The sequence below is a fragment of the Schistocerca gregaria genome, chromosome 1, assembly GCF_023897955.1.
Source record: "Schistocerca gregaria isolate iqSchGreg1 chromosome 1, iqSchGreg1.2, whole genome shotgun sequence".
Lineage (NCBI taxonomy): Eukaryota > Metazoa > Arthropoda > Insecta > Orthoptera > Acrididae > Schistocerca > Schistocerca gregaria.
Genome location: NC_064920.1, coordinates 621,241,673 through 621,269,049, shown reverse-complemented (window position 1 = coordinate 621,269,049; position 27,377 = coordinate 621,241,673). Strand labels below are relative to the sequence as shown.

Sequence of the window (27,377 nt, the reverse complement as noted above, 5' to 3'; positions counted from 1 at the left end):
TGTCTCTTACCTTGTCGTACCTGTTGTTTCCCTTACTCTTTTAGTCATTGTGTCCCACAATAATTGCCCTTTTCTACCTGATCTCTTCTAATATTGTTCTCATGCTCTGGTACAGTTCTTCGCTAGGTCGTCATATTTATCTTTCATAATCTCTTTAATTTTTCCCTCTTCTTTCTCTGGTTGTTCCACACCATGTCTTCCCAGTATTAAAGTCTTAGCTGTATAAAGCATCATATTCCTCACCGTTGCTTCAGATGTACTGTTGAGTTATGTGAGTAAATGGAGTAATTAGTGCTACTTGAATCCAATATGTCTTTATTCCCAGATCTCCTGTTGTAAATAAACTCAACTATGGTGTTACATTTCTAGGTTTTGATTACCAGAAATTTAAAGTGAGGTGTCTTCCTCACTGATTATTTCCTAGTCTCATTCAGACTTTGATGTATACAGTGTGTCTCAGGTCTATTGGGAGTGCTTGCATGAAACTCCAAATGGCAATGCTATCTCATGGTGAGCTGCAGTGTCACAGTCCTCGAAGTTTGAGAAACAGCGGTGTAAAAAGCCAAAGCAGACATCCTGGCTGTGAATATAATGTTAAGTAGGTGATACTTGCCAGAAAATGGTTCTGGAGCAATAAAGCAATACCCAGTTTTTCCTGTCCTCAACTGTTTGTAGATGAGAATTCATCCAATTAAACCCAAACACCAAGAGGCAGATTCATGCTTGCTCCTTCATGACACACCATCCCACGAAGTGAAGACTGCACAAATTTTTGACCAGGAAATAGACCACAGTCCTGAATCAGAGACCATATTCGCTGGATTTTGCACCATCTGATTTCTGGCCGTTCCGTAAATTGATGTTGGCAATGAAAGGACACTATTATAATGCAATTAAGGACATTCAATATAAGTGTACTGCAGTACTAAATACAACTCCAAAAAATGACTACAGAGACTGTTTCAAACTACTTCAAAAATGATTTCAGCTGTGCTTTGATTCAGGCGGATATTATTCTGAATAAATACAGTGATTTTGTGAACATAATCCTTGACTTTTATTTTTCACAGCCACAGTCATAATGGAACTGGGACACACTGCTTATATAAGGTTTTGTATTTGTTTGTATTATCAGTCAGATGATTTATGGCATGGGATTTATCAATGTGTAGCTGCAAAGATTGATAAGTTACAAACAGAATATCACTACATCGATTAAATATGATAAAATTGATACAAAAGGAGCAAATAAGATTGTAGGTGGCTCCTTAGTGCACAGTTTCACATCTTTTTTTTAGTCACTATTTGTGTCACACACACTCCACCCCATTCCCTGTACCCATGAACAGTGTATTAATGGAACAGATGTCATGGCATTATGTTTATTTGGTCCACTTGCAGGAACCAATTAAAATATGGCTACAATTAATTAAATATTGGACTGAGGAACATGAGAAGATACTAGATCTGCCAAGAACACTTTTGTGCAGCATACGAAACTCACAAGAAAAATATACAATTAATTATTCTGAAAGGCAAATTCATTGAGAAATCTAAAATTATGAAAGTTACAAGGGATGAAATATTTAGTATTGCCAACAGACACTTATTAAAGTATATGGCACCATCCTATCTTTTGGAACTATTAGCTCCTTCCTTGGATAGGAGGGAGGGATAGCTTGGGGAACGCTAAAAAGAAAGAGCAAGTCATTCAAGTCTATTGTGATTTTTGTCTTTCCTTGTACTTACAACAAGTAGATGCCTTTCATCATGGTTCCTGAGTGACCTGGCTTTCTTTTTTAACCTTCCCCAAGCTGTCCATCTCTCTCCCTGAAGAATGAACTGTTACTTCTAAAAGCTACAATGTTGTGGGCTTTTCTATGTGTGTGTTGGCAATATGAATTTTTCACCTCCAGGTACTGGTAGGCAACTCTACCTCATTCTTTTGCATTTAATTATTTAATAATTTGTATCTGATTTTAAACTGAACTCATTCTTTAATATTAATACAACACCCTAGATTTCTGTAAAAGCCAAATAATATAAGTATACCTCTTTATGTTGCAATAAAAGGCCTTTGATATTTTTATGTCTTCACACTTTCACTATTTTTTTTTTCATATCACAGAGCTATATGGTTACTGAAGTTCAACTTTATATTCTTGTACTTTATGGGTTTTCACATGTAGAATCCAATACCTCAAGCCTTCACAGTTTATTTTCTTTCAGTTGTTTTTAAAGAAGCTGGCTCAGTCAGTGTTTTCAGGTCTAGCAGAAACATTCCTCAGGAAGAAATATCTATTTTTTGAAATTATCCTCAAAAGAAAAAGTCATAGCTCTGACACTCTTACTAATGCTAACAGTGATTATGACTTTAAATTGTATGTGAATGTTTTGCAGTTCGGCTGTTACAGGATAATTGTTTTAAATGAAGATGGAAAATTACAAAGCTACAGACCAGTTACCTACCCATTAAAAATAATTTCTTGTGATCTGTATCTTTCTTTTTTTTTTTAATTTTTGTTAGGAAGAATATTACTTCAAGACTGGGTGCCTCATCCACATAAAAATCAAAACTGTGTCTACTGGTCAAGTGATTCATGGCATGGTCAATTTCACAGGCCATTTCTGTCAGAGACAGCAAATAACTTGGAAGATGTCTTGTAAGGAGGATATAAGATGGACATCAACAAAAGCAAAAGGAGGATGATGGAATGTAGCCGAATTAAATCGGAATTAAATCGGGTGATGTTGAGGGAATTAGATTAGGAAATGAGACACTTAAAATAGTAAATGAGTTTTGCTATTTGGGGAGCAAAATAACTGATGATGGTTGAAGTAGAGAGGATATAAAATGTAGACTGGCAATGGCAAGGAAAGAGTTTCTGAAGAAGAGAAATTTGTTAACATCGAGTATAGATTTAAGTGTCAGGAAGTTGTTTCTCAAAGTATTTGTATGGAGCGTAGCCATGTATGGTAGTGAAACATGGACGATAAATAGTTTGGACAAGAAGAGAATAGAAGCTTTCAAAATGTAGTGCTGCAGAAGAATGCTGAAGATTAGATGGGTAGATCACATAACTAATGAGGAGGTGTTGAATAGCATTGGGGAGAAGAGAAATTTGTGGCACATCTTGACTAGAAGGAGGGATTGGTTGGTAGGACATATTCTGAGGCATCAAGGTATCACCAATTTAGTATTGCAGGGCAGTGTGAAGGGTAAAAAGTGTAGAGTGAGACCTAGAGATGAATACACTAAACAGATTCAGAAGGATGTCGGTTGCAGTAGGTACTGGGAGTTGAAGAAACTTGCACAGGATAGAGTAGCATGGAGAGCTGCATCAAACCGGTCTCTAGACTAAAGACCACAACAACAACATCACTTTTGGTTCCCCCCAAAGTAGATATTATCAGTGATGTCTTAAATCTCCCTCTGTTTTTTGTGAGATTATAATTTAACCTGTGCTACAGCATTAGCTCAACTACAAACTGAATTAATGTTTGTCTGTAGATTATGTCCTGACTACTTGCAATAAACGTGGACCAGAGGGACCAACACAAGAAGACTGTAACTTTGCTTATAGCACAGATGAAACAAAAGTAACTGTCCACACTGGTGCTAAAGCTGGAATTCAGGAATGGATTGTTCCTGAGGCTGGATATTACACGTGAGCAATAAGTCATTTGATAGAATTTCACCTTAATTTACTAGCTTACATTTATTTATAGCAGTTTTATTTTTTATTTTTATTTGATGATATCTTGTTGTGACTGCTTAATTTTTATAAAATGTAGCTTTCATTTTGTTCTGTTATGGGAGTAAATTCTGACATCAGTTGAAATAATTGCATATACATGTAATTTTATAATTTCTGAACCATAAAATAGCTCTCAAACATAAAATACAGAGACTAGGTTTAAAAACACACTGCTCAAAGTTATTGTGTACAGGTTATTCAGTATTGTGAGGACACAAGTTACTAACTTACTATGAAATGACATGATTATTTATGTTACCGTTCAGAAAGTAATCTGCATTTTTTCCATTGGCCACAGTTCTTTTCTCTTTGATGTCCTTAGTTTCAGCCACCTAATGGCAAATGGTAGTATTTTAATAAAATATTTACCAGCACTCATTATTTTTTATGTTTTTGTTAATCTAGTTCAGGGGAACTTGGTACATAATTTATGTTCCTGTTCTTTGAGAGAACCATGAGATTGTACTTCATACTAATGTATTTCATACTAATTCTAGTTGATAGTGATCTGAAAGGTGTACAGACATAATGTAATTTTCTGTGAGGTATGTTTTGCAGCAGGTAGACTGTATGTACATTGAATAACCTTCTTCTGCCAAGGAAAAACATCTTTTGCTTCAGCACAATAACTCTTTATCATTATACCTGAAGTGTGTGTGGAAGAATGCACAGTTTTCAAATCGTAGATGTTTTACAGTAATGAAGATTTTAGTTTTCTAGTGAGATACAACACTCTCACTTTAGTGAGTATTTCAGATCAGTTTTATGACTAGATGAATATGCAGCACTTATACTTGCATATTTCTTCGAGAAAATTATATGCTTAATTCTAGTTTTGTGTAAACATAAATTGTCAGAAGCATTCTCTCTCATGTTCATTCATCTCCTCCATGTCACCTATGTTACTACGCAGAAATCAATATGCTATCTTCAGCATACCTTCCTACTTTGAAAGGTAGAAAACTAGAATGATGTCTTGCATAAATGACGAACGAAGTAAGGCCTGTGTATATCCACAAGTTAATCCATTTATGACATTCAGAAAGCTCCATTGTTTATTAGTTAATTATGATCTTTTTTTTCAAGTGATGATTAAGATTTTTATCCTGCCAGTTCCCTGCCCAACATTCATTTGATGAGTTTGTAAATGTAGGTTTACCGGATAATGTAAAATCATAAGCAGTTCATATTTAAACTTGATATGCTCATTATTATGTAAGGATTATGCAAGTTTGTATGTATCATTCCTGTATTTGTGTTAATTTTTTGAGGATTATTCCTTTCTAATCCCAAAAAACAGTGGCCATCACATTAACAGCTGAAAAAAATTCTCTTTGCTTTCTTCAGTGCACTTTCACCAGTGCTGTTTTGACTTTGATGTGTATGGCTATTAAACATCATTGGATGTTGTGTTGTAATGTTGTGCTGAATGTGCTTTTGGTTGACTGTGAGCAATTGCGGCCCCCACTCACACACAGCTTCCTCATAGCAAATTCTCTGTGCTGGATATCATGCACTCAGCTGAAATGCCTACAGTCTCAGCAATCACACAAATTTTTATTTGCCAATATTAATTTAATATGTCATGGATTTTGTCAATGATTTCTTTTGTGGTGACCTCAGTTGTATTTGGTGCTTGACCAACCACATTTAAATTCTTTAATCCAAAAGTAAATGGTCTTCAGTGATGGTGCAGAGTCCATGCAAACTTCATCCGAAAATGTGGCGCATGGTGGAGCATCTATACAGCGACCTCCAAAGCATTCAATACTTAAAAATGCAGCTGCCCTGGGATTGTCTGATAGGAGTGTAAGAATAGTCCTGCACAGAGATCTTTACATGCACTCATACCAAACGAAGGTTGCCAAATAATTAAGTGAAAGAGATTTGAAACTCGCAGAGCTGCATGAGGAAATTCTCCCAAAAATTCCCTCTGGCACTATTTTGATTTCTTCTGATGATGCCTACTTCCATTGGTAAAGTATCGTAAATAAACAAGCTTTCCACTACTGGGCAGCAGAAAACTCTCAGGAACTTCACTGTACCATTGCTGAATTTGGTGCCTGAATTTTTTTTCCAGATAAGATGGCATAAAAGCAAGGGTAATTCATGTTGCTACTGTCACATGTTAGACAGCATCCTTCAACCTAAGTTAAACCAGTTTGTTGGGTCTTTGAAGTGGGAGAAGTCTTATTTCATAAGATGGAGTCACAGCATAGACCTCTGCATTCTTCAGAAATTTTGAGACAGCTGTTTCCTGGATGTCTTCTATCATCATGAAGAGACATCACCTGACCCTCAAGGTCACCTGATTTAAAATCTTTGGGGCACTTAATGGCTCAAATGTGCAAGCATTGCCTCATAACCCTGCAAGCACTTAAGGAAGAAATCATCCAGGAAGTGGCTTCCATTTCACTTGAAGGGGCAATCACCCAGGAAGTGATTGCCATTCCATTTGAAATAACACAAAAAACTTGAGACAATTTTGGGGAAGCACTTGATTAAAGTGTCAACAGTGAAGAATATCATTTACCTAACATGATTCTTAAAATCAACTAATGTAAAAGGGAATACTTTTTGTTGTTGACAACTAAAAGTATTTTCTCTGTCTCTTTGTTTATTTGTAACTCTACCTTTGGAAATAAAGGAGGCCTTTTTGCCAGACCCTGTATATACCAACCTTTTCCCCGTGGCTTCCCCTGCATACTCATATGTCACACATAATGCGTATATCTCTTGGCCTGTCTCCCCCACTCCCTCCTCTTTGCCTATCACCTCCTCACCTCTGTATTTGTCCATCTCCTCCTCCTACTTCTCAGCCCATCTCTTCTTTCCTTCCATCTTTCTGTCAGTGTCCTCCACTACTCCCCCCCCTCTCTCTCTCTCTGTCCATCTCCTGCCCCCTCCTCCTGTCCCTCTCTGTCTATCTCCTCCAGCCCCACTTTCCATTTATCCATCCCCCCCCCCCCCCCCACCTGCCCCTTGTGCTGATAACCTCAGCATTGATGCCCATAAGTTGCTCCTTCTGTCCCCTCTCTATGCATCTCCTGCCCACTCCTTCCTGCCCCCCCTCTCCCTGCTCTGGGCAGCCTACATGTCATGCAGGGCAACGAGTTTGTGTTGCAGATTTGGACCACCTCAGTCCAGGGGCCTGGAGTGAGTCCTTACTCATAAATACATACATACATATGCTCAGCTTTTTATACATTTATATATCCACCCCCTCCTGCCCCCTCCATTCCCCCCTCCACACCCTCCCCATCTACTTCTGTATGCATGTCAACTTTCCCCCAGGTATGCCCATCCACAAGTATAGCCCCAGCAAAAGAAGTTGATAAAGCAGGCTGGAAGTACACCCACAACATGCCTCTCATGTAGCCCAGCTAAGCAGGCCAATACAAGCCCAACACAGCATACATGTTGTGTTGGCATTGTGTACTGCAGGGGGCTTATAAAACAAACATGTCTGTATATCCATAAATATTAAGAGCTAAAGCACTATAAACCCTCCTACGTTAGTCCTCCTGGGGTAAGGGCTTTATGTGTCAAATCTGGATCACTTTGGTCCATGAAACCCATTTTGCCAATTTTCTGCTAGAAATGAAAACAAAAAATGATCTGTGTTTGTAGCGTAATATCGAAAAGATTTCATTTCCATGCAGTCATGACAAAACCTAGAAAATGATGGATTTCGACTTCTAGATGTGGATAACCGAACAATTCTACCAATAAATACAGAAGTACGAGTATTAACAAGAGCATCATGAATATCCAGATTAAGGAACGTAGTACGCCTGCATACTAGGCACATACTAGGCGCATCATGTCTATAATAGAATTTTGTGAACATCTCTGTGGCATTGCCACTTCATAGTACTATAAACAACTATTGGCTTTTACCTACAGCCATTTGAGCTTCACAGTTGAAAGCTGTCAAAAGTGCTGCCAGGTGTCATGGGTTTCCTCAAGTTGACTGGAGTAATAAGACTCCATGCATGATGCAGTTTTTCATGCATCTAAATGTTTATGATGACATATCTCCTGATTTATGTATGGTAACATGATATAATTTTGTAGGTGCATTTAGTGGCATTTGTGGATACTGTCTGCAAAATTTATCATAAATAAAGTTAGTAGCAGAGGAGTAATAAATTTAAACTTAAGCATGATGCAGCACTTTTTCATTCATCTCTTTGTTTATGAACTAAGATATTAATGTATGTATGTTTGTATGTAGGTTGTTCTTGCTGCCACAGTGATTGTTCCCTTATTCCAATGAATAAAAAAGATGGGAGGGATGATTTAAATAACTTAAGGCCCCAATAATTTCCTCTTGCATTTCAAAAATATTAGAAAAAGATATGTATGACAAGTTTATAGACTTTGTAACTAAAACACAAATCCAGTATTATTTTTTGATGATTTTCACTTTTATTCTATTTATGCACATCGAACAGAAAGGTAATGGGCTAAGAATCAAGCCTTGAGGAACCCCCTTATGTTGTTGGTAACTCATCTGTAAATAAAATACTGGTTCTGATTTTATCCTTAAATTTGTTTCATACTGAAGTGATACATTTTGTTTGCAATTTCCAACATAATTTTATGACGCAGACATTGAATGCTTTTGAAAGTTAACCAGAAAACTTATTGTTTGGGAATCCATATTCATTTTGTTAAGCTGATCCCTTTTTTGTGCTTCATTCATTTACTGCCAGCCTTTTTGTTTACAGCAGTATGATCCAGAATAATTTGACTGTTAATGGATTGAATTATGAACATAATCAAAAAAAAATTTTTAAAATGAAATTTTAGTGCTGTTTGAAGCATCTGCAAATCAGTAATATGTGGGGCCATAGCTAAAACAAAGATCAGAAAAATTGAATTAATTTCAAGCTAGAAAGAGAGAGAGAGAGAGAGAGAGATAGATAGAGAGAGGGGGGGGGGGGGGGGGGAGAGCACTGTGATCTACACCCCATTCCTAGTTGCAGCAATTGTTCACAATAAGTAAAGTCTTTTCTGAAGATGAGAGAGGAGTAAGATTACAATAAACTTTTTACTTCACTTATCTTTTCTTGTAGAATTGGCTCCATTTCTTTTTGTCTAGGGGCCTGATTCTTGAAGCTGAAATTCTCACATTTTAGGTCCTCATGGATGAACTGATCTAAATACTTTTGAAGATTGTTGTTGCAGAATTTTTGTTGTAACGTTAATTTATTCTATCACATTTTAGTATATCACACAGACTTTTGGATTTTCACATGAACAAAGCCGAAATTATGTTGTTTGCCCAAAATACATCCGATTGCATCACAGGCGTGTTTACTACTCCTTCACTTGATGGTAATAACAATATTCCAAAAGGTTTACTGTTTTTCTTAACAAATGAAATTCTATTAGTTTCGATTATTATTTTATAAATGAATCCAGAAATAAACACAATAAACCGTAGTATATTGCATAATTAATAATAGAAATTTTAAGTGTGCCAAATAATTCATAATTTCAAATGTTTATAAAAATAACAGTTTTAACTGTACATTCAAAACTAGTACTTATTGATTGTAACATCAAAAATAAAGTAATTCCTTCTCACTAATTTTAGCTTGAAGTATAAGGTATTGTGTATAAAATTATATGACATTTTTTCAGGAAAGCAGCTGAGATAGTACTGACTTGTTCAAAATTCGAAAAATATTACAGGTATTGACAACTACTGTTGAGTAAAAGTAGTGCTAGAGGAGGATTTCCCATTACAGCACCCAATTTTCAATTTAATATGTGAGAACATCTGTGTGAACTGATGTTTTCTTTAGAAAAACACATTGGTTCTTTCATCATTCTGTGTCTACTACACTGAACTTCATCACATTTCATTCTGATGTTGCTCAATGTAAACCTCACTGAAGAAACAACTGAAGTATTTATTGCTGAAGATCTAGATGTGGATTAGTAATAAAAATATCACCTTCTTTGAAAATTATTTCATATATCTTCAACAGTTAGATGCCAGCAGTATTTCCAAAGATTGTTTCCACATTAAATTTCATTTCACTTGTTTTTTAACTGTCATTTATGATAACTATGTATTTAAATTATGATTGAATATGTAAACTGCTCTTCACTCAGTGATGCACCATCTAGATAGGAATAAATATTTATTTTTATAATCAAAATATCCACGGGTGTACTGCCGGTCTATAGTGTCCAACGGGCACAATATTTTGGCGATCAAACATGTCGCCATCATCAGGTGAACTGACGGACTGAGCTCCTGTGAATGCGCTGGCACGGAGATCCGTATGCCATGGCTGCTCAGGGGGAACTGGGTTCGGTAGCGTGGGGCGCGGAAGGCAGAGGGAGTGCGGAGCGCGCCGCGGGCGGAGGGTATTTAAATCGGCCACCGCCGCGACCGAACCCAGTTCCCCCTGAGCAGCCATAGCGTACGGATCTCCGTGCCGGCGCGTTCACAGGAGCTCAGTTCGTCAGTTCACCTGATGATGGCGACATGTTTGATCGCCGAAATATTGTGCCTGTTGGGCACTATAGACCGGCAGTACACCCGTGGATATTTTGATTATCAAATACGCCGGGAGAAATTCAAGAATCACATTTATTTTTATTTTTAGTGCATTACACATTCCTTCTGTTATTTTCATTGTTTTCACAGAAGATCTGTAGTTCATTTTTGTCTCTTTGAACAGGATTATAGCCAAAGGAGCAAGTGGCGGGTCGGGTTCTGATGCATATGGTGCAAGTTACAGTGCTATTGCTCGTACCATAATTGAGTTGGACAAGGGCCAAAGAATTTATGTTCTAGTGGGGCAAGAAGGAACTGGAGCATGTAAGGTATGTAACTACAGATAACAGATTAAAAATTTGTTTCTTTCAGTGATGTTTTTGAGCACTAAGTATCCTAGAACTGCTTGACAGAGATAAAGATAGAAGGCATCAGTAATTATGGACATGGTCAGATGATGTACACAGTTCAGTGCGTGAAGTGCAGTTTGTACTAACTGTGCACACTCATCATTATTAAAAATTATAATTTTTCCTTTTTGGAGCTAAATTTTAAATGGTTTTTATTTCTTAGCAAAGTAAAAATGTCATGACCTGGTAGTGAAACATTGAGAGACTCTCTGCATTCCCTCTATCCCCCTCCCCTCCCATCTTTTACAATACACTGTTTGGCCTAGCTCCCTTTAGATCTGTATACTATGTCCACTGATTTTCCAGTGTGTGGATTCCGTTCTTGTAAAGTGATTCTGAAAAATGTGTATATCACCAATCTATGATTGGTATAACATTTTCTGTGGACTAAAAAACATTCTTAAGGTACTCAGTTTATTTAAATATGAGAACAGTTGAAAGGTACCACATGCAGAGAAGATGGTGAAAGTTTCTAGAATTAGCCCATCAAACTTCTTAGCTGTCCAGTTATCATGGCATATTTGTAGGTATGTTCCTTGTCCTTATGAAATATTTTTCATATACAATCACGGTCTCTTCAATGTATTGTTTCATCCAGGTAGCTCAGAAAACTAATGTTTCATGTTGCAGTTGTTCTTTTACACATTCCAAGACAATCAGTAAGGAGTATTTCTATTGCATTCCATAAATAACTGACCATGACTTTTCCAACAGATGAAATCAACTTATCGTTTTCAGTTGTATGTTTATCAGTTTCCGCTCGGTGCTTTTATAGCTGTTTCATCTCCAGTGTGGCACAGGATCATAATGGGAGTGAAAGTGGTAGAGGTTATGTAGGCACAGATTGTTATTCAAATGCAAACCTATTTTATTAAACATTGTATTCAGTATAATAAATTAGAGAGCATGCATGAGTAAAGATAAGTAGGATCTAGTGTTCAGTTTATCAAATGATCTTGATACATGGACAAGAGGGGAGCAAACCAAAAGCTGAATTGTGTAACTCTGTTTTCAAATGTTTCTTTACAAATGAGGATTGCACCGATTTAATTCTTGTACCACTGAAAAAATGATTTAAATAAGTACTAGTGTCAGTGGTGTTTAGATACATCTGAAATTGTCAAAATTGAACAGAGCTCCAGGGCCCAATGTAATTCCTATCAGATTCTACATTGAATTTGCAACTAAGTGAGCCACTCTTCTAGCTATAAACTATTGTACGTCCCTCAGACAAAAAACAGTGCCCAGTTTTTGCAAAAAAACACAGGTCACACCTGTCTACAAGAAAGGCAGTAGAAGTGATTCACATCCTTGACATCAATTTGTTGTAGAATCTTGGAGTGTATTCCGAATGCAAACATAATGATGTATCTTGAACAGAACCGGCTTGGATTCCGTAAACATCAATCATGTGAAACCCAACTTGCCCTTTTCTCACATGACATACTGAAAGCTTTGAATCAAAGCAGTCAGGTAGATGCAGTATTTCTTTATTTCGATAAAGCTTTTGACTCATTACCGCAAATACACTTATTGTCAAAAGTATGTTCACAGGGGGTATCAACTGAAAATTGTGACTGGATTTAGGGCATTTCAATAGGGAGGACTCAGCATGTTATCTTCGATGAACAGTCATCGTAGAAGTAACTTCAGGTGTGTCCCAGGGTAAGTGTGTTGGGACCCTTGCTGTTCATGTTGTATATTAGTGACCTCACAGGCAATATTAATAGTAACCTTAGAATTTTTGCACATGATGTAGTTGTCTACAATGAAGTAACATCTTACAAAAGGTGTATAAATATTCAGTTAGATCTTGATAAGATTTCAGAGTGGTGCGAAGGTTGGCAACTTGTTTAAATATTCAGAAATGTAAAATTGTACACTTCACAAAATGGAAACAATATAGTATCCTATGACTATAATATCAATGAATCATTGTTGAAATTGGCCAGCTCATACAGATATCTGAGTGTGGCACTTTGTAGGGATATGAAGTGCAATGATCACATAGGCTCAGTTGTGTGTAAAGCAGGTGGTAGACTTCCATTTAATAGTAGAATGTTGTGGAAGGGCAACCAGTCTACAAAGGAGATTACTTACAAACCACTGTGTGACCAGTTCTAGAAAATTGCTGGAGTGTTTGGGACTCATACCAAATAGGACTAACAGGGGATGTTGAATGTATACAGAAACGGGCAGCACGAATGGTCATAGGTTTGTTTGCTCCACTGAAGGAACTGAACTGGAAGACAGTTAGACATAAACTACCCCAAGAAAATCTATTAACAAAGTTTCAAGAACTAGCTTTAAATGATGATTCTTGGAATATACTACAGTACCCTGTGTATAACTCACATAGGATCATGAGGAAAAGATTAGACTAATTAATTTATGTACAGAGGCATTCAAACAATCATTACTCCCATGCTTCATATGTCAATGGAATGGGAAAAAACCATAATGACTGGTATAGCGGTACGTACCCACTGCCAAGCACTTCACAGTGGTTTGCGCAGTATAAATGTGGATGCAGAATAAAACTGTACTCTTGCCTCACACAAATATTCAGCTTTACAAAATGGTCATAACAGACACACAAAATCAGAAAATCTTAACCTTATACACAGCATCAGGTATCAATATTTTTCCCGACTGAGATCAAAACTTTACAATAAAGGAACCACGGATTACCTCATAAAATGGCAACACATCTATCAGCAGGATGACACAAGGGCACTCAACCAAGGATCTTGTTCCAGAACCTAAAATGCTACCTACTAAGGCTGATACCTTAAGCAAACAACTGACAAACAACAGAAACAGACACAGCCTACAGCAACACATTAACCAAATGTACATCCTGTAACAAAGGCACACAGGAAAGCAACATCAGTAACAGGCAAATATATCCCTAAAATACAGTTCAAACAGTTAAAGCACTCTTTTATAAATTCCAGGCCTGACAATGGCCGCATCGTGTTTCACCAGTAATACAGTTCAATAAGATAAAGCACTGCTCTAAAAATTCTAGACATGACAGTGCCTTTCCATGTTTCACCAATATAAAACTTTGTTTACCTAAGTATGCCCTCACAGGCTCAACAGTTTCCATGACAAGATTGCACAAGTCACCTATACACACTGCATTCCACTTGCCATAACCGAAAACATCCTTCAGCCAGCATCTGCTCACTCCCAGCTGCACAATATCCCCTGGATGTATGAAGGCAAACATTGTTCGCTCCAGCTGCAATGAGGCCTCACGTTGACAGCAAATGAAACACAGTCATGGCTGTCCATCAGCCAACTGTCACATTTCCAGCTCTGTCTCCAGGAAATCACTCATGAGCCCCAACTTGCTGGCCAATCCCAACAGCTCTCTGCTCCAAGGCTACTGCCTCACTTCGATGGTGACAGTGGCCATCCATCCTCCATCTGTATGGAGCTGCACTGACAATGTGTAACATTATAAGATTCAGTAAAACTTTGTAGTTCATCTACAATTTGCTCAAACTGTTCACACAATATTTTGACAGATAACATTTTAGACATCCTATAACTTCTACAGATAAGAAAAATAGGTTGTATTTTACAGCTTATCAGAAATGATCTTTGATGTAGACTTACAGCCCAATTTACAACCACATAGTTATCAAGAAAACATAAATTTTTGGAACACAAAAAATGCATATTACTTGTAAACAAACCTCTGATCACTGACACCATAAGAATAGCCATGTTTAAAAAAAAACTCCAGACTGAACTTGGAGTTTTATGAAGTCCTTGACATTTTGATGCAGATGACACACTTGATTCCAGAGTGGTAGGAAGTGGATCTGTTTTGAGAGTTGCTCTAGTAACTATTATCATTACTAATACATGTTAATATTATAACCAGTAGTGGAAATATATCAGAATTGGAAGTAAACCATATTATGGAAAATGACATCATGGCCAAGACTTTTTATTCAAAGACAAATGCCAAACCTCTTACCAGAACCTGTTTTAATAAACTTGCCCAAAAGCCCCTCCCCATGGTCCTGAGCTAGGCAAATATCAGATACCTGTGTCCTCTGGCACTTCAGAAAAACATGTGCAGCACTGGTGCAACTGCTAGGCTGAGCAGGTATTCAAGAGTGCTGTAAGACAGCTAATTCCTGGAACACCAGAAAGAAGTAACAAGAAAAGCACAAAATCAGTTGAATTCTTTTTGATACCTAAACTTTTTCCGACTTTGTATGAATATCCATTGCAATTAACAAACAATCCATGCATTGTTGCTCTTACTCTTCCATAGTTTCTCTACAATTCTAATGATGATTCTGTTTTCGTATGTCATGTAATAAGCCTCAAGAATGAAAGGTGTACCACCTTGACTTGATCATTGCTGATTCTATTTCCTAGCAGATTGCTCCGTCAGAAGTTAGTTGCAAATTTCCTTTTTCTTGGTCTTTATTGTTTATTTATATTCAATGATTCCTCATTCTATACGGCTTATTCTTTCTGTTATTGCATTTTCAATTGTTCTAAAAAGTGATTTTTTTCCTATTATGTAACTGTTTCATAGCGTTGCTGTATGTATTCTTGCTGATATATTGTGCTCTGATCACTTTGTGCATTCTGTCACACGTTTGTGGTAAGGTTTTATCTTATAGTTTTCCCTAAATATTTCAATTTGTCTTTGATTTTGATTTCATGTTGTGATTTTAGTTACAAATGGTGGGTCAGGTAATGTAATTTCTGTTTTCTCAAAGTAAATTGTGATATTAATTTCTGTAATAACAGCAGAGAAGGAAAGTTGTCACTCATATGCACAACAAAAAGATTTACACAATTATAGCTTTCAGCCATTAAGGCCTTTGTCAGCAGTAAACACACACACACACACACACACTCACGCAAACACAACTTGCACACACGTCTGCAGTCTCAGAGAACTGAAACCACACTGCCTATCGCGACTCAGCATCTCCGCTTTATGGTGAGTGGCAACTTACTTTCTCTGGTATTGTTACATTCCATCCTGGATTTTCCATTGTTATATTAATTTCTGTGTTATTCCTATGGAGTTTTAACTTGTTGTTGGATTGTTGAAAAATTCCCTACAGAGCTTCATTATGATTTTGTGGTGGTTAATGCGAGTGCTATCAGTGAGATTAATTTTGTGCAGAATCTGAAATTTCTTAATATTTTCGATATTACTGGTCTCTGGACACAGTCGTATGCCTTCCTAAAATCTAAAAATGGCGTTGCAATAGGCTTGTTTTGTTTGCTGTTGTATTGTGTGATTAATTTGAAAGCTATTTGTTCTGTGCAGATTCTTCAGTGGTGTGAAGTCTACATGGTATCCACCTAATTCTCACTCTAAGTATTTTTCAATTCTCCTGTATAGAATTCTGGAGAAGCTCTTGTATGTGCAGCCAGCAGAAATATACCTTTGTAGTTATTTGGATTGCCCTTGCTTCCTTTTCTTTTTGGATTGCTCCTTTTTTGTGGAGTGGTTGAATTATATCTGTGGGTCAGAGTTAGGGAAATTTTTCAGTTGTCCAAATTTTTGATTGAACTGTACACTGTGGTGATAAAAATCATGGGATACTTCCTAATATCTTGTTGGACTTCCTTTTGCCCTGCGTAGTGCAGCAACTCAACAATTTGTTAGACATTACCTGCAAAAATACTGAGCCATGCTGCCTCTGTAGCTGTCCATAACAGTGAAAGTATTGCCGGTGCAGGATTTTGTGCACAAACTTCCCTCTCAATTGTACCCTATGCATTTTTTATGTGATTCATGTCTGACAATCTGGGTGATCAATCATTCACTTGAACTGCCTAGAATGTTCTTCAAACGAATAGCAAACTATTGTGGCCCAGTGAAATGGTGCATTGTCATCCATAAAAATTCAATCATTGTTCTGGAACATGAAATCCATGAATGGTTGCAAATGGTCTCCTTGTAGCCAAACATAACCATCTCCAGTCCATGATTGGTTCAGTTGGACCAGAGGACCCTGTCTATTCCATGTAAACACAGCCCACACCATTATTTATTAGGCAACCAACAGCTTTCACAGTGCCATGTTGGCAACTTGGGTCCATGGCTTTATGGGGGTCTGCACTACACTCAAACCCTACCATCAATTTTTTCAAACTGAAATTGGGACTGATCTGATCAGGCTATGGTCTCCCAGTCATCTAGAATCCAACCAATGTGGTCACGAGCACAGGAATGCCATTGTAGGCAATGTCAAAGTTTTTAGCAAAGACACTCACCCCGGTCATCTGCTGCCATAGCCTGTTAACACCAAATTTCACTCCACTGTCCTGATGGTAACATTTGTCGTACAGCCCACATTGATTTGTGCAGTTTCACGCAGTGTAGCTTGTGTGTTAGCACTGACAACTCTATGCAGACATTGCTTATCTACATCATTAAGTGAAAGCCAATGGCCACTGCATTGTCCATGTGCGAGATGATGCCTGAAATTTAGTATTCTTGGCACACTCTTGACACTAGGGATCTCAGAATATTGAATTCCCTAATGATTTACTAAATGGAATGTTCCATACCTCTAGTTCCAACTACTATTTTGCATTCAGAGTCTGTTAATTCATGTCATGTGCCCATAATCATATCATTAACCTTTTCACATGAATCACCTGGGTACAAATGACAGCTCCCTCAATGCACTGCCCTTGTGGATCATTTGCACATGATACTAATGCCATATGTACAAGTGCATATATCACTACCCTATGGGAATGTCCCATCCTTTATTAACAATTAATATTCTGCGTTCAGAGTCTGTTAATTCCTGTTGTGTGGCCATAATCACATCATTAATCTTTTCACATGATTCAGCAGAGTACAAATGATAGCTCCGTCAATGCAGTGCCCTTGTGGATCTTGTGCACACGATACTAGTGCCATCTGTATATGTGCATATCACTACCCCATGACTTTTGTCACCTCAGTGTATGTGGGTATATCCAAACTGTGTCACTGATATACTTCCATCCATATTTTCACCAAGACTTGGTTTTTACTGATGTAATGCTTCTTTCGACTCTTGGATTGATAGAGATTTTTACGTTCAGGTTTCAGTTTCATTAGGGAGTTTGTGTTAACTTTTATCAGAAGTTTATTGAATTTCATTGCCATGATTTTGGCATATTCCTTTTTACTATGTGCATTTTCCCAACCTCACTCTTTAGTATAATGTAAGAGGGCTGTGTTACTGCAGTTGTCTTTCAAAGATTTTGTAATATTGTATGATATTGGTTTTATGGTAGTTGTCTTCTTCTGAGCTGACCAGATCATCCTGATACTATCTCTTGATCTGCCTGTGGGAGAAACATGATGATATCAAATAGTGAAAAGTGTGCTAAGTTATGATAAATGTTTTCCTAAGGTATGTCTACTTGTCATGACCTTCCCTGCCCTACGCGATCTATAAAGCGTTGTAGTCAGATAGTATTCTTTTGTTTACCAGATAATAAATCGTATGTGTACCAAGTCTGGATGTGATTGCTCCAAGCAGTACTCTAAATGTAAGCATTCTCACAGCCATCTGTATCCCCAGCAGTTTCACGTCATCAGGATTGTCACCAATCTCCATTGCAATCAGAAAACTATTGATTCAATACTCTTATGGCTTGTTTAAAATTTTGTTTTATGTCACCTCTTGAAAATGTATGATGTCAGTTCAGAGCAGTGCTAATAAATGTATATAAACATACATACACTATGTTTTTCAGCTCTCTTTCTAAATACTGGCATTACATTTCTAAAACTTATACTGCACATGGGAAAGTGAAAATTTTTATGTTAGAACAGTGAATACATTTGTGCCAGAGTAGTACTGTTTTTAGATTATTGTTCATTGGAAGTTTTGTTGTGTTCACAGTAGATTCTGTTTGTTTTTCTTAGGTGCATGTCTTATGTTTCACTGATGTGCAATCACTTCTACAGTATTCTGTAAATGGAGTCTGTAATGATGAGCATTAGTCTGATCAATACCAAAAAATGCTGAAATTAGATGGGTAGATTGTGTAATTAATGAACTGGCATTGAAAAGAATTGGGGATAAAAGAAATATGTGGCACAACCTGAGTAGAAGAAGGGGTGAGTTGATAGGACACATTTTGAGACATCCGTGGGTCACCAGTGTAGTGCTGGATTTCCTCCAGGATTAAAAATCATAGAGGGAGACCAAGAGATGAATGTAGTAAGCAGATTCAGAAGGATGTAAGTTTCAGTAGTTGTTCTGACAGTACAATGTAATTGGATAGATAAAAATCTACTCGCCAAGTGGCAGCAGGAGAACACAGATAATATTTTTCTTTTAGTGTGTGTGTGTGTGTGTGTGTGTGTGTGTGTGTGTGTGTGTGTTTTCTCCTGCCACTACTTGGTGAGTAGATTTTTATCTATCCAGTTACATCATGTTGTCAAAAATTGATTATTTTCTTTATTATAGTAGTTATTCAGAGATGAAGAGGCTTGCATAGGACACTGTGGCGTGGAGAGCTGCATCAGCCAAGTCTTTGGACTGAAGACCACAACAACAACAAAAACACAATCTGATCAAATTCAGAGTAGACCCATACTCAGGGAATGAGTGCAGGGGCTCAGATGCAGGAATCCTGGTCCTGATGGAGGTGGTTTGTCATTGCCTTCCCCTGACTTTTTATGAAGTATCATGTGTGTATCTGTGCTGTGTAAATGACTGTGATGAGTGCTTGTACAATGAAGGGTTGGGATTGTGTTGCTATTGACAAATGGAAGGGAAAGGGTGAAACCCAGTGCCATTACATAGCTACCCCTCATAAGTAGCAACAAGGGGACCACTGAGCTTAATGCCCCATTTGAAAGATGGATAATCAACAGTGTCACGTACCCTGACTTCCTGAGTCACTGCAAAGAGGTTTGGAATTTAATCCTGGACATTGGCAGAAAAACTGGTGATCGAGAACTTTATGCCACCACCCCTCATCCCTCTACCAGACAATACAGGCAATGAAAATTTTCTACCACCTGAATTTGAACCAGCATACCTCTGAGTCGAGTGCCACTGAAAAAATGTGCATTAACAACCTGGGCCAGAGATGTGGGTGTTAGTATGATACTAGTCCAAAAATAGATATGAATTGTTATATATTGGAGTCCTGGTCAATGTTTCTTTGAAAATTACATTCTTTTGCATTTTTTATACCTCTTACTTTTCCTTAATGAAAAAAATATTATTACTGAATGTGTTAAGAGACAAAAATATTGTTAGTCCCCTGTTGTATTTCTAATGATAATTCCAGAGTCACATGTGACATAAAACTATTGCTTGTAAAAAAGTGTGCAAAAAATCATGAAGTTGAACTTTCATATGAAATTCAAATATGTTGTGTATAGTGCAAACAAAATTAAAGCTCACAAATTTTATTATTGGACATTTACCAGAAGAAAAAAGATGTAAAAAAGTATAGTAGAGAGAGAAGAAAAGCATTCCTTTGTATCCCAGTTATATACATCTGAGACAGTTTTTTTGAATTTATTGATTAATCTGATGGAAAGCTTTGAGACTTCCAGCCTGTTGTCAGAGTTGGAATACCACAAAGTTTTGGCAAGTGGCATACTCATTATCTATACCATGCTGTTGCAGTGATGATAAGTATGCAATTTATAAAAATGTTTCAGTTTTTTAACCTTGGCACTTGATTGGAAACCAAAGAACTTTTCATGAAAAATACATGCTGGAGAAATCTAGAAAGAGATTCTTGCATAACTGATACATACATTGAATTAGAGTGATGTATGATATCAGTTGACTGTCACCATTGTATGAATTAGAGGAAACAGATATCTTTCATGTGAAAGTTAACAATAGTAATAATAATGTTATAAAAGTAAGTGTGGTGTGTCTGTATGTGCCACAAAACTTTCCAAGCAAATTTTGCCGCCCCCTGTGAGTTGCATAGTGTGGTAACTTTCCATCTCCCTTCCATGAAGAAGAGGCTGTTTATGATCTGTAGGGGTTAGTTATAAAAATATGAGTGTCTTTAAATGGCATTTGTACATGAAGACATAAAAAATGTAAGTGTGATGTGTCCATACATGGTTTTATAACTCCACCACACCCTCCTGCACCATCATGGGAGCTATGTGGTTCGGTAGTCCTCCATCCCCCATTCATGAAGGTTTGGTTTGAAACTGCGGAGGTTGGGTCCGAAGCTATGGGTGTCAAAAGAGGGCATCACACCCAGTGGACTTGTTTTGGGAAGATGGTGAAGCAGTGTGGAATTGAGTGCTGAAGTGGCTGAGACAGGCCAGATTGTTCTTTCCAGAATGTTGGGGAATGGTGCAGAATGTTCCAAACTGGTACAGAATCTTCCAAAAGATTCAAGAATGTTCTAGGTCTTTGAGGTAATCCAGAATTAATGGGAGGTGCATTACTTACACAATCTGGATGTTTCTGGTAAACACTTCCATTTGTTCCAAAATCAACTCTTAACAGATGAAATCAATGCATGTTTGAAATAATCATTTCTTTATCCTTGAGTGAAGATAGTACAAGTATGAGAGTGCAACTTTCAAATGATGAAGAAGTGAAACTTTTGTCAAAAACTTTACAGATGAGTGGAGCACTCATCCAGTTGATCATGCAACCACCCAAATTGAACCTACAAATGGTTTATGTAACATCGTTAACAGTTCAAACGAATTAATAGATAGTGTTTCCCTGAAAATTGTTGAAAATTATTCAAGTTGGTCATTTGAAGAGCGATTTTAGCAATAAGAAATGAAATACACTCCTGGAAATGGAAAAAAGAACACATTGACACCGGTGTGTCAGACCCACCATACTTGCTCCGGACACTGCGAGAGGGCTGTTCAAGCAATGATCACACGCACGGCACAGCGGACACACAAGGAACCGCGGTGTTGGCCGTCGAATGGCGCTAGCTGCGCAGCATTTGTGCACCGCCGCCGTCAGTGTCAGCCAGTTTGCCGTGGCATACGGAGCTCCATCGCAGTCTTTAACACTGGTAGCATGCCGCGACAGCGTGGACGTGAACCGTATGTGCAGTTGACGGACTTTGAGCGAGGGCGTATAGTGGGCATGCGGGAGGCCGGGTGGACGTACCGCCGAATTGCTCAACACGTGGGGCGTGAGGTCTCCACAGTACGTCGATGTTGTCGCCAGTGGTCGGCGGAAGGTGCACGTGCCCGTCGACCTGGGACCGGACCGCAGCGACGCACGGATGCACGCCAAGACCGTAGGTTCCTACGCAGTGCCGTAGGGGACCGCACCGCCACTTCCCAGCAAATTAGGGACACTGTTGCTCCTGGGGTATCGGCGAGGACCATTCGCAACCGTCTCCATGAAGCTGGGCTACGGTCCCGCACACCGTTAGGCCGTCTTCCGCTCACGCCCCAACATCGTGCAGCCCGCCTCCAGTGGTGTCGCGACAGGCGTGAATGGAGGAACGAATGGAGACGTGTCGTCTTCAGTGATGAGAGTCGCTTCTGCCTTGGTGCCAATGATGGTCGTATGCATGTTTGGCGCCATGCAGGTGAGCGCCACAATCAGGACTGCATACGACCGAGGCACACAGGGCCAACACCCGGCATCATGGTGTGGGGAGCGATCTCCTACACTGGCCGTACACCTCTGGTGATCGTCAAGGGGACACTGAATAGTGCACGGTACATCCAAACCGTCATCGAACCCATCGTTCTACCATTCCTAGACCGGCAAGGGAACTTGCTGTTCCAACAGGACAATGCACGTCCTTATGTATCCCGTGCCACCCAACGTGCTCTAGAAGGTGTAAGTCAACTACCCTGGCCAGCAAGATCTCCGGATCTGTCCCCCATTGAGCATGTTTGGGACTGGATGAAGCGTCGTCTCACGCGGTCTGCACGTCCAGCACGAACGCTGGTCCAACTAAGGCGCCAGGTGGAAATGACATGGAAAGCCGTTCCACAGGACTACATCCAGCATCTCTATGATCGTCTCCATGGGAGAATAGCAGCCTGCATTGCTGCGAAAGGTGGATATACACTGTACTAGTGCCGACATTGTGCATACTCTGTTGCCTGTGTCTATGTGCTTGTGGTTCTGTCAGTGTGATCATGTGATGTATCTGACCCCAGGAATGTGTCAATAAAGTTTCCCCTTCCTGGGACAATGAATTCACGGTGTTCTTATTTCAATTTCCAGGAGTGTAGCTGACAATAGTAATTTAAAAACTTATAACAAGGAATGGCCATGAACAGTTATGAAAAAGTGTAATTGAAGCAAAAATAATATTAGGAAAACATAAAGGGAAAACAGCATTTACTGTGATGATTCTGCTCGCATCTACCTAACTTCCATTTAAAGACTGCAATTTCCAGTAATTTAGCATTTATTGTCACTATAACTAAGGCTCTATCACTATAAGACAAAAGTTAAGATGCTGTGGTATTATTTTGAAAGAAGTGTGGCTTGCACGTCTAGAATTAACATTCCAGTTTCAAAATATTATAGCAGGAGAACTACTGCTCAGAATGATGTCAATTTTGAACAGCATATTATTGATGCAGGGGAAAACGTATTGGAATGAAAATTTGACCAATAAATGCTGCTGTAAACAACAGAAAATACACACTTGGCTGTCTCCGTAATGGATCTCACACTGCTGGTAATCTCTTTTACAAGAAAGTTCTGGGCACTGAAGGGCATAAAAAAGGCATTGGCCCAAAGTATGCTATGGGCTAGGAGAAAAATAAATACAAAATTGTTTCATGGCAGTGTGGTAGGAGGAGGAAAGCATTTGGTTCAATGTCTGTCAGAGATGTGGCCCCAGCATTGCAGGAGAGTCCGAGTGTAGACATGCAAACATGCAGTGCACAGAGAATTGCTTGAATGTTGGACATACCTACAAGTATAGTGCATGAAACTGTGTGAAACATCCTTGCATTCCTACCGATATAAAAGCACCCATAAACGGCATCCTGCTGACCTGCCAGCACGATAAACATTCACTCTGGAATGTCTTTCTTGCACGGAAATTGACAGTGAGTCGGCATGGAACATTTTGTGAACAGAGAAATCTCAATTCCATCTCCAAGGATGTCAATACCCAGAATTGCAGAATATGGCCAACAGAAAATCGGCATGCACATCAAACTGTACCACATCATTCTGCAAAGCTGACTCTGTGATGCATGTTGTCAGCATTGTTTACCATAAGGCTGTATTTTATGGGAGAGATGAACATTGGGAGCCTTGTTGGATGTACTGTCATTGGTAAACGCTATGAGTGTCTTGCACACCAACGCCATTCCAACCCTTCAACAGTGTGGATGTGTGGGTAGCATCATTTTTATACAAGATGGTGCTGCTCCACACATTGCATGCCAAGTGAAGTGGCTGGTGCAGAGGCAGTTCAGAAGTGCTAGAATTATCAGCCATCATTTTCCTGCAGCCTTCCTGTGAAGATCACCTGGTCTTAATTTATATGACTTCTGGTTGTGGTGTTATCTGAAAGATATTGTGTTCAGTTCTCCAGTTATGATTGTAGCTGAATTGAAGGCACACATTGCACAACACATTCTGAATGTGTCCTCTGAGACACTCCAACCTGCTGTAGGACATACTGTTTCTCGATTTCAACTTATGGCAGAAAACGATGGACAGCATATTGAATACGTCTTGTGCCAGTCTCAAACAGTTGTAAATCAACGTCATTTTTTTGCAGAATTTAGCCACAGGACAATTAAAAATGGAGACAATTTTGCTGTTTATGTGTTTCTTGGCCCCAGGAAAATTAAAAACCAATTTTTTCCATCTGATGTGGTACAGCCTTGCCATGGTAGATGCTTACCTAACCAACAGTGCCACAAGTTTACATTTAGCAGCTCCCTGTACTCATTTTGGCTATTGGTCCTACAGTTAAGAAATTTATTGATTCGCTCAATATTTTCTCTTGCTCTTCCATCATCCTTACTATCTGACTTCTGTAAGGGCTGAGAGGTTGACACTTAGATCCCCATCTGTGGGAAACATACATTTAATACAACTTATAATGCACCTATAAACATGAGGTCCCCACGAAATTTTGATTCAGTTAGCAGTTTAATTTTGAAGAAGCCTCCTGCATGTGGTGATGAAACAGCAGTGAGTAGTTTCACACGTTGACCACAGCCTCAAAAAATGTGATGTTTTAAGTGAAATAAACATTAGACCACAAAAGCTTCCTCTTTTGTATGCCTTGGTGTCTGCACTTGATATTCAACATTGTTTTATATTTGTAGGATATGTGTTCCCATTTCCACAGTGAGGTAACAACAATATCACAACAATTAACAACCGAGACAATTGCGTTTACAAATACACAGCAAGACTAATATCTCCATCAGTCTATTCATTGCAGATCTTCACTGTGTTAACAGAGCAGTGGTTGCCGAGTTTGATAAATAGGCAGTTTTGGAAGTGTTTAGGTGCAGTTCAGTTTGATGCATACAAATTGTTAAAGGAATTATTTTCACAAGACATTACTATGATTTGTCTCTCATTACCTCACTGTCAACAGGACATTAAACTCTTAATCTTCCATTCCTTATGTCAGTATGATGCTGTACATATTTTTTTGTAGCCATAAATCTTTAAAGCAGTTGTTTCTGATTGTGTATTGTACGCAGTTTACAGGTTACAGCAACGATTATGCTTGCCAAAGGAACTATACAACTTCTAGACCTTCAGGAGGTGCCATATTTGGACTGAAGACATTTGAACCAATGAATAGAAGTGGTGGTGGTGGAGGTGGAGGAACATTTGTCTTTCTTGTAAGTTATAATGATTCATAGTAATGTAATGTAACTCCTTAATACAAAACCCCTAGTTACCTTTTTTATTATTTTAATAGAAACTTAAAATCCAAAGTATACTCTGGCAACTTGAGAACAGACCATTGAAAAAATGAAACCCCACTTATATCCATTTCAGCACTGCTATTTAAGTGTTCATCTGCTAGAGGGCATCTGGTCCTACATTTGTAGCCTACCTGTCTTTTTTGGTTGAGGTGATTGCCACTAGCTATCATCTTTACTGTGTGCTGTTTAGGATATTCAAAAGGATGGCTACAGTGATCTTGAGTTTGACATTGAGTTTGGTGGCACAGAAAGTGAAGAAGAATGTGATGTTACTTCATGACATAATGAAAGAGATGACAGTTTGTCAGTTGAGTAACAAGTGTTCACCAGTGGTACGACATAAATACATCCACTGTGCTCCAGTCAGCTCCTCCGAAATTTATGTTCACAGGAAACCATTGTGAAATACATGGTTAGGCTTCATGGCTGCACACAAACTAAAAAAATGACTTCAGGTTTTAGGATATTTTAATCAAAAGGCAGTGCACAAGTTTGGTAATATTCAGAATTTTGTGACTCATTATTTTCAGCTTTAAAAGTTGTCTTTACTTGTTTATCTGTAATGTCATTCATTACATGATGTTCTTTATTAACAAAAAATATTATTTTTTTGGAGCATAATTTGAAAAAATATTAACATAAGGGGTTACTGCAGTGCATGTTAAGGGAATACATTAAATTAGTTTCTTTATACTGGGTCAAGTTGACAGTTAAATTTGGAATAATTAGTGATGTAAAAGATTATGTTCCTTAACTTTCCACATATCTCTAAAAATGTTTTGAATTTTCATGCTTTAATTGTATTATATATTTTTCTTTGTTTCTAATGTATAGACAGTTATTGTATCATGAATTTAAAATTAGTAAAAATTAATTACAGTTTGCTAACTGATGAAGTATATTAACAAAAACTAACTACCGCGAAGACAGGGTTCCTAACAATTGCACTAACAGTCGCTATCTCATGTTGTACTTCTCATATTCCTCATTAATAACCATATTATTACCTTGTAAGACCTGAGTTTCTCCTGGTGTATACAATGTTCAAACAACTTACAGGAATGCAGCCGGGTGATGTAATTGACAACTGCTGGAATTTTGGCAGGAGCACTCCCTGCCACTGACAAGGCAAAACTGCAGGTTTGACTTGAAAATGGTAAGGTGTGCTCCTTTTGAAATATCAGCGGTTCTCAATGATGTCACCCAGCTGCATTCCTGTAAACTATTTGAACATTATCACCTTATTACTCTTCCATATACTTCATTATAAAACCTAATCACATCTTATACCTCAGTATTGCATTAAATACATCATCACAGTATATACTTCAGCTTGAAATCCCTGCTTTGCCTTACTCACCAAAAGACACTTCATGGCAACAAATAAGAATACCTAATATTGATAACACAACAGACACCACATAAATCAAAGCATTATTTCACTGTAAATAATACATTTTTCTTACTCAAGCCTGAAGGGCAACACAGTAATATATTTTACTTAAAATACATCTTATTACAGGCAATTCACTTAAACTTGAACAAATGACATTAATATTACCCTCCAATATGTATATAAATGGCAGTGAATTTATTATTTCTGCTACTACTGATGTAACATACAGTTCTGTTAAAGTTTCCCATAAAGTTTTCAGATGAATTCCACATTCTTTTATATTTTGGCTTACATTAAATATTATATTATTTTTTAACTGAAAGAGGTATATTATTTTGTCCACACTTCTATCACAACTAGATTTCCAAACACAAAATAAATAATT

General features: G+C 38.1%; 1 protein-coding gene across 8 annotated transcripts in view; it reads left to right on the top strand.

Moving 5' to 3' along the window:
- LOC126359421 (leukocyte tyrosine kinase receptor) overlaps positions 1 to 27,377 on the top strand; it is an 815,186-nt gene that overhangs the window by 508,263 nt on the left and 279,546 nt on the right. For all 8 annotated transcript variants that reach the window (XR_007566229.1, XM_050007634.1, XM_050007633.1 and 5 more), the window contains 3 exons: positions 3,512 to 3,668; positions 10,463 to 10,607; positions 25,366 to 25,509. Coding sequence is in view for 7 of the 8 variants with exons in the window: in XM_050007634.1 (XP_049863591.1) it covers positions 3,512 to 3,668; positions 10,463 to 10,607; positions 25,366 to 25,509 (446 nt within the window). In the remaining variant the exon portion in view is untranslated. The remainder of the gene's footprint in view (positions 1 to 3,511; positions 3,669 to 10,462; positions 10,608 to 25,365; positions 25,510 to 27,377) is intronic.